This window comes from Drosophila gunungcola, unplaced genomic scaffold (assembly GCF_025200985.1).
Source record: "Drosophila gunungcola strain Sukarami unplaced genomic scaffold, Dgunungcola_SK_2 000187F, whole genome shotgun sequence".
In the NCBI taxonomy this organism is placed as follows: domain Eukaryota; kingdom Metazoa; phylum Arthropoda; class Insecta; order Diptera; family Drosophilidae; genus Drosophila; species Drosophila gunungcola.
This window is the reverse complement of record NW_026453348.1, coordinates 36,885-57,280: the sequence shown is the minus strand read 5'-3', so window position 1 is coordinate 57,280 and position 20,396 is coordinate 36,885. Positions and strand designations below refer to the sequence as shown.

Genomic DNA, 20,396 nt, shown 5'->3' with positions numbered 1-20,396 from the left:
TCCAGCGTAATTGACTCGACGGTACTTTGAGTGTCAAACAATAAATTCAATTACTAATCCATAGCCCCAAAAATAATAGCTCTTTCCGTTGGGCATAACCCTTTACAGAACAAACACACAAGGCAGTTACGCTTAACCGTACCAAACACGTGCAGTGGCTCGGCATTTTGGCATGAATACACCGAAAAATGTTCGGAGAGACAAAAGCTTGAAGCAAAAGCTGGAGTTGGATACTGATGTTAGCCAAAGCAAGCGGAAAGCCACTCGAACAAAAAATTGGGACTTTAAAGTGGAACCCGCAACAGCAAAATAAAATTTAATATAAAATTTAATAATTGCATAAATGACTAAAACTACATTATAATTAAAAATTGAACACCAAAAAGGTAATAAGAGTAATATAATAAGTGTAAAACCCCAAGTCATTTAGTGGTTCGTTTAAGGGTCACAAATTTAAATTTAATTTTAGCTGAACGGAAAAAAAAAATTGGGCAAATGGGTATAACAGGGCATCAACAGTCCGCACTAAGGGCTACAACAATGACAGTTAAACAATGCAAAATCAATTTAAATTTTTATCCCAGACACGACCCAATGGATGAGAAAATGCCACGGAAAAGGGATAAAAACGCACACAAAATGGGTGAAAAAATCAGTGGAGCAACCGCAATCTCTTACCAAATTGTTTCGAGGATTGCCATTGCCTTTTTTCCACGCTGCATCAGCTTTGCCACGCAACTCAATCATAAATATATCTGCCTCACACACACGCACGTCGAAATAAAGAAAAAAAAGGAGAGAAAAAGTGAACCTTATTATGCCCCCTGGGTAAAATATAAACGAAATGTAGAGCGGGGGGAAAGTGGGAGGCGGTTTGGCAGGCGAGACACGTTCTAATAGATTTTTCCAGCCTTTTGACTCTGGGCAGGCCGTACAAGTTACACATGTTGCTGTTGCTTGGCTTCCTGTCACACACACTGATGAACAGAAGGAGTCCCAAACACAGACCTATGTACGTAAAAATATATAAATCTTATCTAGGTCATAAACCTTATAGTAATTTTCATTTACTCTTTTGCTCAAAAATAGGGACTCATGTTAAATATAAAGTTCAATTGCTTAAACTAGAAGAAAATAGGTGCGGCCAATCAATTTGAATTATAGCCAATAAAGTAACTTTTTCTTTTTTTTCAGTGTGCTAAATTCAGCAGACAGAATTCTGCCACAATTTACGGCCGTAAATCCTTTATTAAATTTTTGTCGCGATAAGCGCGTCACATTCAAAATCCGAAAAAGGATTTTAAGGCACAAATCGGCACAAATCGGCAGCCGTACAGCATATAAGCCTGGCCATATGCAAATGCTGGCAATCGACTGGCAAGCAAATCCGAAAATTATGCCATTGGCGCTCCACGAACAACAATGAAGGATGAACAGAGCCGTCACAATCCCAGTCGAAGCTGCTGCTATTGACAGGAGGGAAATCTGACAAAGATAGCCAGCGGGTGGTGGATAAAACGAGAAGCAGGATGAGAGCCAGAGCCGGAAGCTGGCACACAACTAATTGGACATCCGTTGGCCCCGCCGATTATCGACTTTGAACCAGGACAAGGGCAAGGTAAAGGTAACTCAAGTATTCTTTCCTGCTGCTACGTTTTCTGTCACTGCTCTGCAGTAAGTTTTGCGCCACGTTATTAACACCAGATTGAGTTAAATGGCGAAGTCCGTAAAAGGAGAAGGTGGGCTAAAAGGTCGCCATGACTGCCAGTTGTAGGTAGGTCGCTCTATTTCGCTGCTATCTCCATGTACGTTGGGGCACAAAAGAACCTGGAACGCTCGAATTGCCGGAGTCGTTTGGCTTGATTTAATTGAAGCAGATTACCCAGCTGGTGACTTCAGACCAGGCCGCCAGCTGGACGGCCTCATTAGATCGATCCATGTCCGTGTTCACGTCCGCTTATCAAAGTTGGTTTGGAATGGCGACGCTAAAGACGTCTGTTCAAACCAACAGACAAAGAAAGCACCTAAGAAGGAAATACAAATTAATTTTAAAAACCGAGCCAAGCCACTTAATAAGTTTTGTTGTTATATTATTCCAAGTGCTGTGTTAGTCGTTTAAAACACATGTGCCAAAATTTAATCGAACCGGATTTATTAGAGTCCACAACAAAGCTTGTTCAAGATCAATGGGATTGTCAGGGCTTCCACGTCAAAAGTTTTGCGACGGCAACCACTTCAAACCGCCTTTTAAGTGGTGTAGCACTGCCTATTTGTCACCCGCCTGTGGATCAATGCTCCACCCTTCTTGGTGATTCATTAGCCACCCGCATTTGTCTGTTGACCCGCTTTATGCTGAGAACTTTTAAGCTAAATTAAGTTTTGATAATTCCTTATAATCTATTCAAGCAAGTTTTCAAAAATGCTTGTTCTCTTGGCTGTCGCACTAAGTGGTTTAAATGGGATGATTTGTGGTGGCTTGGCGCGGAGGCAAGGGATTCAAATGAAGATGAGGTGAGCTTTTGTCGTCCGCTTCGCCCCCTTTCCTTCTGTGCGAATTGAGTTTTGAAATTTTCTTAGATTTTAATTGTTAGATAGATGGCGACTTATTAGATCGGAATACACAAATCCAAACTCAAAAGTTTTGCGGCGCCTCCGCTAGTATGCACTGTGCAAACACGGGTAGTAGGATAAAATACAAATTTGTTATTTATTATTGTCGTGACGACATATACAAATAAAAGAACCAGTTCTTAGACTATCAAACGCGAAAAAAGTTTTAAAATTTTCCACATTCGTTTAATGACCTTTTCTAGCAGTGTAATTGTTTTGAACAACTTTTCTGCCAGCAACTATTGTTGAAAAGTTTTCAATTGAGTATATTAATTTAGCCAATACACGTGGGCAAAGGAGCTGAGGGAAAGAAAAACAAACGGTAAAAGTTTTGTGGTTGCACAGCTCGAAACCAAACCAAAAAGAGGCGGAAACCGGTGGTAGGGCGTGCCAGGTATGGTGAGCTATATGGGATGTTCATCCTCGACTTCAGGGCGACGAGGTGCCGTCATAATATGGTTTTTGTGGCGCACTTTCTATAGTATAATAAAGAACAGTCGCTTTCTACTACCCACTTGCTGCCCCACTCAGAGCCTTACACTCCCGGGGACAACCAATCAGCGAAGCACACGCACTTTGGGAAAATTAGCTGCGTGTCCAACCAAGTTGGCCATGGGCCTAGTATTTTTGTGGCGAAATGAAGTGAATCTTCGTATTCAGTGATTGCAAATATTCTGAATACAGTAAGAAATGCGGCCAGTTGTCTCTTTAGCTTATCTTCAAAACAAACAAAAATTGAATTTAGTTTATAGGCAAACTACACCCAAAAAAATTTGACTTGTCAAGTAATTTGATGTAATATTTGTTTTTGTTAAATTATTATTCTTATTAATAACATCCATTTCTTTCAACTGTCTAAACATTTGAATTCAAAAATGACTGCAAATAACTCGATTTGAACAAAATCCATAAGGTTTGGTTTCTGTGTGTATATGAGAGAAATGCAGAACGGATCTTGTTAAGCCGCCAGGCACATGGCACGGTCTCCAACCCGTGTTCACCTGCAGGGAATTAGCATGCAAAACCGAACCCCACCCGAAAACACACCGTCTATGAGTGGGGGTCAGGTTATGAACATTGCGCTCATCATCGATGGCCGCCGGCTAAACTGGCGGATGGCAGACGGCAGCTGTTCGAGTGCCCATCTCGTCCCCACCCACGCCTTTGGAGTTGTGTCCGAAAAATGTTTTCCCCGGCATCTGCATGGTAAAACGGCAACATGGTGAGGTGGTCATCGTAAGCTCGGAGTGTTGTACTACACTCAAAGTCCATTCAATCACAAAAGCAATGACAAACAAAATGGACACAAAGACGAAGAAAATATATATTTAAACGGGAACAAATATGAAAAAAACTTTTACAAAAGTGTAAGGTATTTGGGATTTGATTTTTTTTTAAATTAAAATTGTCCTCCTACAAAAAGTACGAGTGAAAAGGGTAATTCTTTATGATCACCTCAACGTCGTAACCCCTATTTAAATGAAAATTTTGTTCACTGTAAGCGCACATTCTTTTTAATCACACACACATTTACAGACGGGGGCGAGTCAAAGGAAGTTGAAAGCCTGGAACCAGAGCCAGAAACAGAAACTAAACCAACGCAGGACCTGGATCTGGGACTGGGTGGAGACGCCCAGCGGTAACAACTGTCCAATGCAGAAGCTTCTCGGTTCCCACTTGCTTTGTTTTATGCTAGGTACACATGTTTGTTACCTGCGTGGAAGCGGAAGCTGATGGAAGAGGATGAAAGTGGGCGGCAGTGGAGCGAGCGCAGCTTGTTTCCGGTCCGCCAGGCCATGCAATACGAGAAAAGAAAGCAAACTGGTGCCTGCGGAACACTTTTGCATTTCGAGTGAAATGTCCGAACAAAGCTTCAATGCTGCTGGCTCTCCATTTCTGCACCAAAACCAAATCAACTCGTAGAAACACAGGCTTTTAAAACGTACAACAAAAGTTATAACTTAAAAAAATTTAGATGCATAAAATAAATTGCCTGTAAAATTGCCTATAAAAAATAATATTACAAATGCACATGCTCAACTATCTTTTAGCGACTTTATATTTATACTAAAGTATAAATAAAAGTATGGAAACTTACAGAAAAAAGTTCGGGAAGATCTCCTTAATTCTTAGATCTAAATTATTAAATTATTAAATATTGTATTAAACGACTATATTTCGAATTTATGCGTATATGTTTAAAATCAATGAAGCTATGTCGATTATCCGCTGAATTTTTTTATCGTTTCTATTGCAGGTATATGATATCGTTGTCCGATTTTTATAAAACTAAAACCGTTATTCTGAAATAGTAATTCATCGCTCTATCTCTGAGAATATTTTTATAAAATTATAAAAAAGCTATTCTTTTTTGTTCATTTACCACTCCGTTTGTTTCTATGAGAGCTATATGATATAGAAGTCTGATCCGGTCCGTTCGACCGGCAATATAAATAATATTTTTTGGTTTCATCCGTATAGCTTTTAAACTGAGAGACTAGTTTGTGTAAAAACGAACGGATGGACGGACATGGCTAGATCGACTCTCCTAGTGATGCTGATCAATAACAGATATACTTTATACATTATTTATATGGTCTCTGCGTTGCAAACTGTTGACTGAAGTAATATTACTCTCTGGAAGAGTATAAAAACAATACAGAAACTTACCGAGGGAATTTAAATTATGATTATGTTAAGTTAATACTCCCGCGTACTTAATGGAGCTGTTTCATAACCATTTAACAGTATTTTTGACGAACTAACACCTTGAAAAAATTACAACGCAAAACGTGGCTTGATTAATAATTAAAACACATATATACATATGTACATACGTTTGTATGTCGATGTACAAACTCAGTCTCCTCTTCTTGCCTTTCTGCCAGAGCTCAATTTTCGGCTCTGGCCAAAGGAATACTTGCTTTAAATGTGCAATTAAAAATGTTTAAAGCTGTAAATGTGTATGTGTTTAAGCATTTTCCATTTAAAAACATTCCTATTAAACATTTTTGTCAAGCAATTCCAATTGTTCTTATTGTAAAACAATCCTTGACGCGTCGACGAGTGACTGATTGAAAGACAACTTATTGCAGTTTAACAGAGCATTATAGAAGCTGATTTTAAATAAAAATAAGCTTTACGAAGCAATGAAAACGCTTTTAAACAATTCAACACAGAAGCTTTGCCGATTTGCCTTAAATTGCGCACTTATAAACATTCGACTTAAAATTACAGACCGATCAACAACAATGCTCTTTCAAATATCGAATACAGAATCGAAAGATCGATAGATTTGTTCCAGGGCTGGTTGTTTATTTGAACGTGGGTTTTTTTTAGCTCAGTTTGAAAGAGTAATTTGAACTTGAAGCATTCTCAATTTTCTGTGTAGGCAGATCTTTTACGTTTACAACTCATGAGGGAGCAAAGTATTTCAGGTAATTAATAATAAATAAATCTTCTAAAAAGAATAGTATACAAATTAATTGCCGTCCACGTGAGGTGTCACACTTTGAAATCGGCCTTAAATTAGTGAAGTGAATTTCCTATTCGCAGAGAATAATAACACAAACCTAAATTAAAAATGTTTTGCCAAGATTTTATGAAATTTAACACAAAGACTTTGCCACTTTGAATTTGGGATTGAGGTAGAAGCTAAAATCTTCCGGTTGAACAAAGTTACAGTTTTGCACAATTTGGATAAATGAAAGAAAAGCAAACCATTACAACATCACAAGCAATTATTAATATATATAATATAAACATGAATTAAAGTTCATAGATAATTTATGCTTGGGAAAAGATCTGCTGCTAATGCCCTCTTTCCACACAGCCCATCCGTTGGAAACGGTTGGAATTTTCAAAAAATGTGAAACTCCGATTTCCACAGAGCACATCGTCCTTCCGATTTCAGCTGATCTGAACAGCTGTGGCTGTCAACGGTCAACCATCTTTGTTTATGTTTTGATGAGCTGCAGCTGTTAAGATCAGCTGAAATCGGAAGGTGGATGTGCTCTGTGGAAACCGAAGTTTCACTTTTTTCAAAAATCCCAACGGTTTTTCAGGGATGGACTGCGTGGGAAAAGGGATGGACTGCGTGGAAAGAGGGATGGACTGCGTGGAAAGAGGGCTGCACCGCAGAAACATCGGCTAGCTATCGCATAAATTAGTCCGTCAAAGTCCGTCAAATTTTAACGGCGGACTAACTGGGAAGTTTTTGGAACGGCAAAACCTTATGGACCATCCCTTCAACGGATGGTGGAAGGTGGATGGATCTCTATGGAAATACCTAAAAGGCTATATAAACAGCCATATTGAAAAATTTGGTTTTAAATAAAAAGAATTGAAATCTAAATTTTCCTTTGGCTAAACCAATAAATATGATAATAATTACGTAATCATGTTTTTAGTTTAATCATTATGACTCTCCACAGTTATGTGACTCACTTGGGTGAAAAAGTGCGAAAGTTCATATAAAGATAAGAGCTAGCCTATAAAAGGGCCCATTCTCCCGATTGTTAAATATTCACTATTCGCACGGCAACCAGCTCACTTCTTTTGATAGAAATGTTTTTCTCCTTCCAGCTGCTCTTCGTCGCCCTTGTGGATCTGACCGCAGTTAGAGTCACTCCGGCGGATTCAAGTACTGGACTTAGCAGAGGTTGGTGGATTTATCAACATCGGGGACTTAAAGTTGAAGATCCGCCGGAACAAAGTGATCAACGAATTTCTGTTTGACTTGCACTTTTAACATGTCCAATTCGTCTGGTCTGCGCTTGGTGGACTTCAAGCAGACCGCCTATCTGGCTGGCGTGGAACTGGACAGCAGGAACACCCTATTGGTAAACTTCTTCCAGACGCAGGCTCAACTCTGGGCGAGTAGCAACTTAGAAGTCAACTGTTTATTATTAAACAAAACGAAATCAAAGAAAGATATTTACCAGTTTACGCATAAGGAGGGTGGTCTGATGGAAAACGATATTCAATGCATTAATTAAGCTAACGAGGCCCTGCATGGCTCATGTGGGGCTGCGGGGTTTTAGACGCATTGTCCATAAATCTCAATTAAAATTCAACAGTTTTTGTGTGTCAGGGAGGGGCTAGGGCCACTCCTTCGGCTGCAACTCCTTCTCTTCTCCTTTGACTGAGCTTGCCCCTGTAGTTTCTGCTGCTCTTATAATCCGCTTAAGTAACTCAACAGGAACGGAAGCCGGAAATGAAAACCATATAGTATACAAAGCAAGAGCAGAAGAAAGGTAAGGACGCCGCAAAAGACAGGGGGGACTCGGGAACAGAGATGGACTGAATTGTTTTGGGTTGGTTTGGTTCAGGTGCTTGTGCACTTGTCGCTGATTTTCCCCTGAAAAAAGAATTGCAAATCGACCTTTATTTGAAATATGGTCGATGATGCCAGCAAAATTGGATACATTTTTGGGACAAGTATAAAGTATAAAAAGTTTAAATAATGGTGAAAGAGATAAAAAAAATCATTTAAAATACATTAAATAAAAATCACATTTATCCACCAAAGGGCTCGATGACATTATAAAATAGTCAATTTATTGTTAAACTATATTAAAAAGCAGATAAAAATGAGCAAACTTTTTCGAGTGCAGCCACTTGCCTATACTATAAAAGAAAGGAGTTGTAAAGGAATCACGGTTCTTAAGCTGCACCGGAAATGAACAGCTCCTGCTCGACTGCTGTACAGATTGACTGACTGACTGACATAGACAAGACACAACCGCAGCGAATTCTCTCAAAAATGGATACACTTTTGGTCCCCTTTAAGAATCCGTACTCTGCGGTACCGTACATTCATAAAAGTTTCAGCCGAATTTGGTTGGCAGAGATTTCTGAGAGAGTGAGAACTTGAAAACGTAAATCCAAACAATAAATGGATTTTCCAGGTTGCGGTTTTCCGTTCAGCCCTTAACTCATCATAATAACCATTTGTCCGGACTTCCGCTCCAGGCCTTCATAGCCGTGATCCAAAGTCCGCTGCGCATTAATCAAATATTTAGATATGCATGAAATATGATCCGCAACAAGTCCTTCGTACTTTTTTTAGGGGTCAAGTGAGATTTGTTCTTAAAATTAAGCGGCATTCTCAGATTGTAAACCGAAACGATTTATCTCTGCTATCATCAAAAAAAAAATTTTGCCACGCTCTAACGGTGATTATTCATGATAATTTTTTACATTGAGTTTTTTTATTTTTTTTTATTGTTGCATAATTATTTAATAGTTCCCATTAACATTAAACTGTTCATGCAAATACAGAGACATTGTTATTTTGTCCCATTTTTTTCGTTCCCATGCCTGGACACCAAAAATATTTAATTCATCAATGAATTATTTTATAAATATAATATTGACAATCAAATAAAAAAAGTATTGGTGTTTATAAATTACGTTCCGAATTAATTATTAACTGCGTTCCGAATTAATTATTAACTTCTGGTTTTGTTTGCATAATTCTCATATATGTAGAATATTAATTATTTGATGGACACGTTGGAGACAAAGTGAGGATTATCATGGCATTGGTCTTTGTACCGATATAACAAACTAAAACAAATATTAAAATTTTTTGTAATGAGGCTTGCATGTATTAGATTAAAGCTTTTCCAACATAGTATTTCGCAGACATCCACACTTCCTTTCCCTCTCTCATACACACAACTCCAACGTGTCAGCCAACAATTTCAATATTCCTACCAATTTTCATGCTTTTACCGGTGCTTTGTAACATCAAACAAACAACATTTAATCTTTCGCGTTTCCCTTATTTTTTGAGTTTTTTGTGTTTGATTAGCAATAGGTCGGTAGTAAAAGATTTCATATTTCGTTTTGTTCGCTCGATTGGCATAGGGGCTAGGGTGGCTAATTTTGTATCACCTAGTTCTTTGCATACATACATTATAAAACTAAAAATGTATCAAATTTAATGCATCTCGTTACCTAACAAAAAGGTTAAAAAATAAAAGTAATTTCTCTTAATCTTTTCTGTGCAGGCTGACAAAAGGATCTGCAGGATCTTTTCAATCAACTCACTATATAATTTGCTTTAATATATATATTTGCTATTTTAAAAAGGTACTATCAAAACATTACAAATTATTTTTATTTATAGCTTAGAATTGTTTTTTAAATGGTTAAAAAATGGTTCCCCACATTAAAACAAGAAAAACCAGTTCACCAAGAAAAGAAGCAAACTGTCAATTTATTTATAAGTCAAAAAGAATTAAAAAAAAATTACAAAATAGCAAAGCATTGTATGTATTGTTCCCATGGCAGCTTAAAGTTATAGCGTTACGATTTTGATGAAATTTAAACCGTAGTTCTAAAATATTTCACCATTACTATATGTCGAAGAACTAAAAAAAAATTAAAAACAGCAGACTTATAATTTTTATATCTTTAAAACCGAAAAACTAGTTTGCGTAGAAACGGACGGACGGACAGAAGGACACGTACAGACGGACATGGCTAGATTGACTGTGCTAGTGAGCTGATCAAGAACATATATACTTTATAGGGTCGGAAACGTCTCCTTCACTGCGTTGCAAACTTCTGACTGAAATTATAATACCCTCGCAAGGGTATAAATATGGGAAAAAAAAGATTGTACACAAAAAACGGTATAGTATACAGCACACTTTTAGGCATGTACAAACAAAATCAAACTTTATTTTGTTTTTGAAAACTTGATGACAACGGCATATTTTAGTTCAGAATCTTTTCAATTTATGTTTAATTTAAATTATTACTTAAAGTTCAAGCACGTAGGATATGCAAAAAATAAATCCAACTTATCTAGTCAAGATTTTAGGTTAGGTTCTGCAGAAAAACAAGAAGGTCAGCTAACTCCGAATAAAATTATTGTATATTATTAAATAGTTGATGGTGCAATTATGTGTTCAGTTGGATCAACTGCAAAACAAATCGTGGCTTTCTTCGGAAATTGCTAAAATAAACTAGTGATATTGCTGATCTTTTAAGGGACAAGAATGTCTACAATTTAAATGCTTTACACTCGTCTTCAGTATAAATCTTGTCAAACAATTTTCATATTCACACAATATTATCCAAGTACTGGAATAATGTTCACATTTAAATATACATTTATAAATATTAATTGCTCTAACATATCTTCATTCTTTTTAGCATATTGTATCCATTTAACCAGTTAGTAATCCACGTTTATATAATTTAACACATTTATTTCATGTTCTGGCTTCTCTCACTTGATAAAAACATTTTAACAAACCTATACGATCGGTGTTAGGGTATATATATATATACGCGTTATAAAAATTCATTTAAAATATGTAAATTTCTGACAATGCCAACATTTTTTAATGTTTTCGTGCTTACGTTGCTTTTGCATGGAGCTGTTTGGAACACTAAAATGAAATTTAAGCTAAATTTTGGGTTTTAAAGCCCTTGAAAACAATTTTTTTTCTTTTTATTTATAAAAGGAACCGAACTTCAGCAGCCTTAACTGTTGGTTTTGTTTACCATCCGAAATGTTGTGAACATATATATATTTTTATTGACCAAATTCCAAATTTCTATCTCTAAAATAATTATACGCACTTTCGTAACCGTGTTTAATTTTTCGTTGACGAATTTCGATTCGGACGTTGCCAATTATAGTAAGATCAATGATCGGATTTTGTGACGTTACACTGATGTGTCACATATATTTCTTCAAAATTCGACGTTCACTATCGGAAAATCCTTTAACTTAATAAGCAATTTCAGTTCAGCGCAATACAAAATCGAATTTTCGATTATATCTTTTTCATATCCTAAGTAGTTTTGAAATGAGGTTGGTTGGAACATCCTTCCTTCTATCTGAATCAACATTTCGATTGCAAATCAGCCATTACTGAGGCCATAAACTCATCCTTTCATAAATTAAAATATTTTTATTATTGATTGGTTGCGTTTTAATTATAATATTGGCCATTTAAACTACTAGTTTTTGAATATTTTAATTTTTCAAAACAAAAAGAATAAAAAAAGGTGTCTGTGACACCAATATTTCACTTTCAATTATAATTCCGAGTTTTAATTACAAAAATAGATGCAATTTTTTGTCTTAAATAACACAAGACTGCTTGCAGTTTATAACAAATTGGTTTGCATTTTTCTTACTCTTTTTTATTACATAAAATATCCTATACCCTTTGGCGTAAATGTTGTTAATAGTTGTGTGTGTATGTTTGTTATTCCGATGCAGTCAACTAAAACTTTATTAAAAAATAAAAAACCACTATATTTTATTTGGTTGCATATCAAAGCTCATAAATATTAAACGGAAACAACTTTCATAATTTCATAATGACGGAAAGTCCAAAGTCAGAGTCTCGTTATATGACATTAAATTGAGCATTTAATAATGTAAGATAAAATAAAAAAGGGTACATTTTGGATAAAAATTAATATAATTTGTGTGCATTCTTTCAACTGTTGCAGGTGGGGCCGAAAAACATGGCATGTGTAATTTGCAAGTGCATGTGTGTTTTGTGTAGATTTGCTTTGTTGATTTGTTAAACAATTTCACATTTTAAAATTCGTACACTTTCAGCTTATGCCCTATAGATACTAGAACGTATGGCCTACACATATCAAATAGCTTACAACAAACTATTTACCGTGGCTATTGGTACAAAACTTTACATTTAGCGGCTGCGCAAATTTTTGTTTTACCTTTTCATATTATACAAATGTAATGTGAATATTTTTGCAGATGGACGATCAAAAGTTGAATCCGAAAACATTATGGGTCCTCTCTCATTTAGGCCTCTGTTTCGGCGCCTTTTAAACGCAGGCGGGCAAAGTCCTCGAATATAATGTCATCATCCTGCGCCTCGTCGTCGTCGAGCTGGATGAGATTGGTAGTGGTGGGCACATCCTGACCCCCTGCCGCCGATTCTGCCTCTCCACAGTCACCCAAGCTCACCAGCGGCTGACCACCGCCGGCCAAACTAGCCCGCGGCGATCGCTCCCCCAATGGTGGAGGCTCCTCTTCCTCAGGCTTAGGGTGCATTAGCGTGAACGGCAGCTCAGCCACGAGATCACCATTTAGCAGCGGCGAACTAATCAGCAACTTTACCTTTACCTTGTAATGCACCATGATACCGAGACTTTCTCGCTGGGCAGGATTAGTAATGAGCGTACTGGACGCTAAATTGGTATCCTCATGCTTAAGCTGCCCATCCAAGGCTAGTCCCCATTTATCCTTATTATTCGCCAAAAGGGGACATAACTCAAAAACCTTCGACAGGGTGAATCCCGGCGCCACTTGGCACCCATCCTCCGACTCGATCTCGGCCACCACAGACTTGTATTGGGCCGTCGAAAACAGGCAAATATCCGCAAACTGCCGGACACATACCTTGATCTTCTTAACCGTCCGATTTGAGTTGTTGGCCACATGGACATTGACTGATATTTTTTCTCCATGATGGTACAGCTCCTTGTCCAAACTCGCTTCCAAGTGGATCTTGTTCGGCTTCATCATAAACTCCTTGCTAACTTCGATCGATGGCTGCTCTCCGGCTTTAGAGGGGGCGTACATGACCTTGCGAATAGTCAGACGGACCGAGTTCCGCTTGTGGGGCTTGTCCTCCACGTTCTCACCTATCAGAGATAAACAATATGTGTTATAACTTTGCTATACGGGTTTTTTAGTTTTCCCAGAAAGTATGCATATTTCGACCGGGGATGTGTCACTTGTTCGTTTGTTAGAAAAGTGCGTCATAGGTTTTAGGCGGACACGGATTGGCCCAAAAGTAAGTCACGAATCAGTTTAAGTTCCAGGATCCACCAAAAACGGCCCCAGCAACCAGAATGTCTGACGTCAAAATAAAAAATACTTGATGCCTAGAGCTTCGGCTGATGTCAATTAAACGAAATGCTATCCATTCATAAGATCATAAATCGCGCTTCGTCAAGACGCGGCCCATAAGCTTATTGTTTATGCCAAAAACATGGAAGTAAAGCACATTCAATAAACAAATCAGCAGACGCGAAAGTAAATAAAGGTCTGCCCAAATTGTTACAAGGGGAGAAAGAAAGAAAAATTCTCTTAAATCGTTTCTCGGAACTATTGAAATTCCCAAATTGTTTTCGAGTTCTACGAATCGCACATACGAATGTATTTTGAAGTACAGTAGATATACTGTTAAATAAAACATGCGACGCACTCCACCTTCTATGGAAATTTGTATGCTCGCAGTTTTTTATGTGTACGTAATTCTTTGAACAATTTAAGGAAATAAAATTATGACTTAAAACTCAAAAATCTGCAGGCAACTTTAACATGATTTAATTTTATGTCAATTAGCTGTCATTGTCAACTTTCGATTATGCGCATGCAATTTCCTTTTTTTAATAGTCATGACAGAAAGAATGTTAAAAAGGTTTAATTTACAAATTTGTTTTCGGATATATTGCGACAATATTTCAATAGTCAATTAGTCAAATATCACTTAACAGTGTTTTTTTTTAATATTTTGTATTAGACTCAAATTTTTAAATATTATGTCTATTAGCCGACATTCACTGTACCATCATAAAATAGTGCAGCAACAGCTGAATTTAGATACAGAAAATACCACCCAGACGGCAAATGGGAATCGCTGTTAATTCATTAATCTTATTATAACCTTACCCAAATTGGCCGCCAGATAAGAAAATAATTCCAACAGGAACCATAAAACTACAAAAAATGTATGAACAACGCAAGGCAAACGAAAAAGAAAATAGATTTATTTACTCAAGAAAAGCAACGAACTGTACAAGCCGGTTTTCTTGTTTATTTGCTCCAATAATTATTGCAATATAAAAATCCAATGAGTAAATGAAACTATTTAAGGCCAAGCCAGCTGAAAATGGATACCTCGAAAAGCTTTCAACAATCGTTTTCAACATTCGGCTATTAACGCACAAAGCGTCAGCATATACAACTGAGACGACTAATTAAAAAGTAAGCAACAACAATAGCTGTGATACAACTACGTCCGAGTCTGATTCAAATAAAAAGCTTCGGATTTCAATTAGGTAGGACGCTGCGTCATCGAGCCCAATGATATTTTTGCGCAGCCCGTCGTAGCTGGAATAAATTAATTAACCCCGCGTACCCGACCGCGTGACACATGCGCTAAATTACACAAAACCACACATATAACCAATTTACAGTAGAGCATTTATAAGTAAAATGTCGATAGGACAATTAAATATTTTAGTTCGCTACCGACCGACATTCCATTCGCTTAACCATAGGCTTTCATTGCTTACAAAATAAATTAGGGAACAATTTTAGATAATACCAACAATACAAACGTTCTTCTATTCATTTGAATAATTAAACAAGAAATTAGAAAACAAATAAGAAAATTATTTGACTGTTGCGTTGTGCGGAGCGGAATGTAGAATTTTGTTATTGCATGCCTGTATCGACTGCTGCAGTCGCTCTTCGATGGTTTTGACTTTACCTGTCCGCCGGACAAGGACACACCCTGACACACAAAACCTGACCCGGACTCACCCACAAAGGCCTTAAGCTCGTAGTCCACTCCGCAAGATTTGCCCACATCCCCGGGGGCAGGTTGCAGGGAAACGGAGGCGGGGCAATAGGGCGGCACCTCGAAGTAAAATGGGTGGGCGTTGGGTCCCAGCTTTTTGATCAGCCGCTCCTGCAGCCGGGTCATCGGACGCTCCAACTGCATGGGCGGGTAGATTTGCTCATGCGCCAGATACAGGTCCTTGCGGAACGTTAGTCCCAGGACATCCAGGTCCTCGCGTCCGTAACGAAAGGCGGCTAGGACCTGGCCAAACACCTTGCGCTCCTTTACGTACTCGGGATCGATAAATACGACGCCGTCAATGGGATCCACATGCGTGACATGGTCCACGAAGTCCCGCTTACCGAGGTAAACGGTGATCTTGCCGTTGGACGAGCTCTTCTTGAACACCCGCGTCGCTTGGCGCCGGGAGCTGGCATCCCCACCAGCCTCATCGCCAACCGCCCCGCCTCCAGTGCTCCCGGCAGCTGTCACATTTGGGCTGGATCCGTTGCTACCGGGTGCTCCAGCTCCTCCACCTCCTCCGTTCGTGCTCGCGCCCAGTGTGTTCATTGGCGGTTGTGTGCTGCTTCTGCTGATTCGGTGGTGTTCCTGCTTATTGGTTTTCCGCACACACACCGCTCCTTATTTTTCGCACACGTCGCACTCCGTTTAGTAAATATATGTGTGCGTTGTGGGTGCTGTGCTTCAATTTAATTTTTTATGTGTATACTTATTCCGCCAATAACCAACACTGTCTATCATCCACACACAGCCATGTTACCATTTCTGGTATTTTTAGTTATCTAGTATTTTTTGACAAGCGAATGCTCTCATTTTCCTACTCTAATTATTTTTAAGGGTAGTTAATTTCAAAGAAGATTTAAAAATAAAACAGTTTTTTATTGCAATATACACTAACATACATCCCTAAAAAATTGTTTTGGCAATACTTGTTGCACTCACCGTTTGCCGTGAATTCAAACTAAGGAGTTTTTTTCTAATAGTTATAAAACCGTGACTAACTAACTCAAATTAAACAAGAGTTAAGGTTCCAAAACAATGTTAATTAAAACAGGTAGGCGGAACAGCTGTTCAAAAAAAGAATACAATTTTCTCTCATTCCCTCTAAAGCTGGAATTACTCGTTACATTTTTAATAACAAAGCAATTCGACAGTTTAGGGAATACCCTTATTGATTGCCAAAAAAACGGAACCTGTGTCTCCAGAGAAATCGATTAATCGGCTTACTTCATTTCTTTGTGCAGCTATACTGGTCACACTGTTCTGTCCCTCTCTTTCCACGTGCGTTTTAATCCAATCAAACACGCGTTGCTCCATCTGTACTTGACATTGTTCAATTTGTGTCACCAACATTCGACAGACTGCTAAAAATGGCCCAAAAGAAAGACATAGCCGCGAAAGGCAAGAAGGCCGCCAACGGAGTGGAGAAGCAGGTGGTCAAGCGTGGGGCGAAGGCGACGAAGGTCCAGGAGGAGGAGAAGATTGTGGTCACTCAGTCGCCTGCTAAGAAGTCCAGGAAGCAGCCGGTGAAGGAAGAGTCGCAGTCCAGCGAGGAGGAGTCCGGGGCCGAGGAGCTGAGTGGCGACCAAGCTGAGGACGACAGCGAATCCGAGGTGGGTAGAAAAAAAAAACGTGGTCTGCTCTCTTGCAGATACACATATTTGTACCTATCCCCATTTCATCTTAATAACACTTACCGAATTTTGATACACATAGTTATGTACCTACTTTCGCCTGTTCTTTACCACTTTTTTGAGGTACAAAACAATAGGTTACTACAGCTATAAGTTAAAATAAAAATTTTCATTTAATTTAAGATTCAGTTAAAGGCTAAGGACTTCTTATTTCAGGCAGAAAATTTGATTAACGACGAGGCTTTGGAAGATGAGGACGATAGCGACGAAGAGGAGGTTGATGACGATGATGTGGAGCCCGGGGAGGTTTCCAAAAGCGAAGCCGCGGAGGAGGATGAAGAATCTGACGATGATGACGAGGAACCAGTGGCCAAGAAGGTCAAGGAAACTAAAACAGCAGGAAAATCTACTTCTGAAGAAACAGAAGAAAAGGGCGGTATTCCGAAAGTAGCAGCTGGCAAAATTCCCCAAGGAACGCCTGTTAATCAGACCATCTACGCCTCGAAGTTACCAAAAGGTAAAGTAACATTTTAGTACTCAATTTTAGCCAATGTATTTCAATTTTTTTTAATGCTGCGCAGAATACAAACACAAAGATGTGGTCGCCCTTTTTGCCAAGTTCGGAACTATCTCCGCACTGCATCATATGAAGACTAAGTTCGGCGGCCACTCGGCCATCATTGCCTTTGACTCGCCAGCTGGCGCCGAAGCCGCTCTGCAGGCCAAGCCGAAGGCGCTTACCCTTGGGGACAATGTTTTAGTTGTAAGCCAAGCAAGAAACAAGGAATCTTTAAATGAGCGCACGTTGATTGTTGGCCTGATTGGACCCAAAATCACCAAGGAGGACGTAAAGGAATATTTTGAGAAGGTTGCTCCCGTGGAGTCGGTCTCCTTCTCCGGAAACCGTAACCCCCACGCCTTTGTTCTTTTGGCGTCAGTTGATGACGTTCCCAAGGCCCTTAAACTGCACAGCACCGAGCTTTTCAATCGCTTTATTACGGTGCGAGAGTACTCGCCGAAGGTTAAAACGACGAGGAGCCCTGAAAATACTTTGGTCGTCGAAAATGTGGGCAAATATGAGTCTTTCAGCGCCAATGTCCTAGAGAAGCTATTCAAAAAGTTCGGCGAACTAGATTATGTGGACGTGGTGTGCGGCACGTCGGTTTTAGCCTTTGTCACGTTCAAGCAGTCGGATGCAGCCACAAAGGCTCTGACCGAACTCCAAGGAAAGATTGTTAACAATGTGGAGCTGAAGCTTAAGCACTTCCAACTCAGTAACACGGCGAGGTCAATTTTGGTGACGAACTTGACTTCAGGTGGGTTACTTACTTTTGGCTTTTATTCAAAAGAAAGCATGCAAATTTACCGAATATGATTATTTTACTTCTAGATACTACCGAAGAAGACTTGAGGGGTGTGTTTAACGAGAGCGGCGAAATCGAGAGAATCACTTTGCTGCCTCACAAGGCTTTTGTGAAGTTCACAGACGATGACGGTTTCTGCAAGTCTTTTTTGGCCAACGAAACCATCGTAAACAACCAACCCATTTTCATAGAACCTAACTCGAAGCTGAAACACAGATTAATACAAAGTCGTGCCGGTAACCGATCCGCAAGCAAATTCCCGAAGAACAATAACTTCGGCAAGAAGCCCTTTAACAAACGTCCGGCACAGGAAAATGTTGGCAACCCCTTTGTAAAGAGGGCAAAGTTCTAAAGCTTGGAAACCTAAAATGGTTTAGTCTTAAGTTGTGCAGTACCATAAATACGGCCACAATCCCTTTCATTGCTGCCTGATTAAATGGATATAGTCGATAAGAAATACCTGTACAAGTTGTACTGGTCTATAATAGCTGTATTTCAAACCAATGTTGGCTTGTATAAGAAACGATTATAAAACTAAATAAAAGAGCACATAAAATTTAACAGCGTTTAATTTTTTACGCAACATTTTATTGAACCTTTTTTATTGAGTAAATTAGTCTTACTAACCCGGTAAAAAATTAGTCTAGTCGGCAAACATGTTCTTAAAATGAATGGTGATGTAATAGTTATATTTACCGGTCTGATTGTTGTTAGCGGTGGGAGACAAAATATATAATTTATAAAAAAAGATATGGCACAATTGTAAATTGCTTAATTTCGTGTAAGTTACCAGCACCTCCTCACTTGTATGTGAGGGAAATCAAGTCCTTAGGGGGTGCTTGTACCGTCAGTCCCCTCCCCCTCGCAATTGATTTATTACATATAGCAAGCGATGTGCCTGTCGAGTGATTCATTCAGCTTTTATGGCGACTCTAGACGCAAACATTTTATTTCTCCAGTATGGCACTCCCATTCCACCTCAACCTCCCAAGGCCTCTTAGCTCCTTCAGCTGGCTAGCCACTCGCCAGTTGGGTCTTTTTTCACGCAATCTTGGCCATAATGCAAATGAATAAAGGCGAATTGGGGACTGCATTACTAAAATAAGGACTTGGCTGAGTCACCGGTCATAATGAACCCAATTCATGAAGCCCTCAGACGACGGTTCTTATTGTCAGTAGCTTTAACGACTCTGCCTAGAGGTGCTTAGGGCTGGACTTATACTACTGCTCAACTGGTTATAACCGTCTTCAAGGCAAATTAAACTCAACTAAGGTACACGTTTGATTTATCAAGGAGAAAAACTTTTAGTAAACAATACAAAGAATCAAAAATGCAGGGACTTTTACTATTTTTGTATTTAAATACATAAGAAATAAATCTCCCCAATGCAAGGCAGTAAAGCTATAAAATTTTGCAATGTAATTGATTTGTATATTTAACATTTATTGGTAATACATTAATTTGTTGTATTTTTTTGTTGTTCTTGATGTTGTCACTACATGTTCACAAATATGATCTTGTTGTCTGATGTATATGTATGTTATAGATAAATGTTTATCGGTTTATATAAGTAGTTATTTTTCTTGTAGTCGTCATTTATGTTAGTACTGTCCGCTTTTACTCACAGTATGTGTTATTTTTTAAGACTTTTTCATGAACTTATTTAAGTATGTATATATATGCGTAAAACCGAAAGGTTCCTTTGACTAAATGCAACGGAAATTAAGTATAAGCCAACCGAGGGAAAGCAGAGCCCCTGATTTATCCACAGTCCCAAGGCAATGTTGGTTATGAACCACCTAATCAGTCTGTTTATGAAGTTAATTATAATGATTGGAATGGAGTTGGGTATGATACTCATTCAAGCCAAACATACAATGCATTGAAGTTTTTTTTTTTACCTCAGGTGGATTTCAGAGGGATTCGGCTGCTTTTTTGTTGGCTATACCTAAGTCTCTGTGTCTCTTTTTGCTTCCGACTAAATTTTTCAATAGATATAATATATTTATCATAATATAGCTTAGTTATAAAATCACTAAAAATAAGGCAAATTAAAGTGAAGGGCACTAGGCGGGATTTGGGCAAAGTCAAAATGCAAATCATTTAACTGTCTAAAACGGACAACTAGATCAATATGTACTCTTTTAACGGTTGGGTATATGTGATGTAAATTTAATTTATAGGC

At 38.5% G+C, this 20,396-nt stretch overlaps 2 protein-coding genes across 2 annotated transcripts; one reads left to right on the top strand and one right to left on the bottom strand.

The window, feature by feature from the left end:
* Positions 1–10,480: 10,480 nt before the first annotated feature.
* On the bottom strand, positions 10,481–15,949 carry LOC128265945 (beta-arrestin-1). Its single transcript, XM_053002191.1, has 2 exons — positions 15,173–15,949; positions 10,481–13,263 (listed from the first exon to the last, which is right to left on the bottom strand). The coding sequence occupies exons 1-2, from the start codon at positions 15,759–15,761 to the stop codon at positions 12,419–12,421; spliced, it is 1,434 nt and encodes a 477-aa protein (XP_052858151.1). The 5' UTR covers positions 15,762–15,949; the 3' UTR covers positions 10,481–12,418.
* Positions 15,950–16,449: 500 nt separating this feature from the next.
* LOC128265947 (DNA-binding protein modulo) lies at positions 16,450–18,800 on the top strand. Its single transcript, XM_053002193.1, has 4 exons — positions 16,450–16,825; positions 17,063–17,363; positions 17,428–18,162; positions 18,237–18,800. Exons 1-4 carry the CDS (start codon positions 16,583–16,585, stop codon positions 18,560–18,562), a joined length of 1,605 nt encoding a protein of 534 aa, XP_052858153.1. The 5' UTR covers positions 16,450–16,582; the 3' UTR covers positions 18,563–18,800.
* The last annotated feature ends 1,596 nt before the right edge of the window (positions 18,801–20,396 follow it).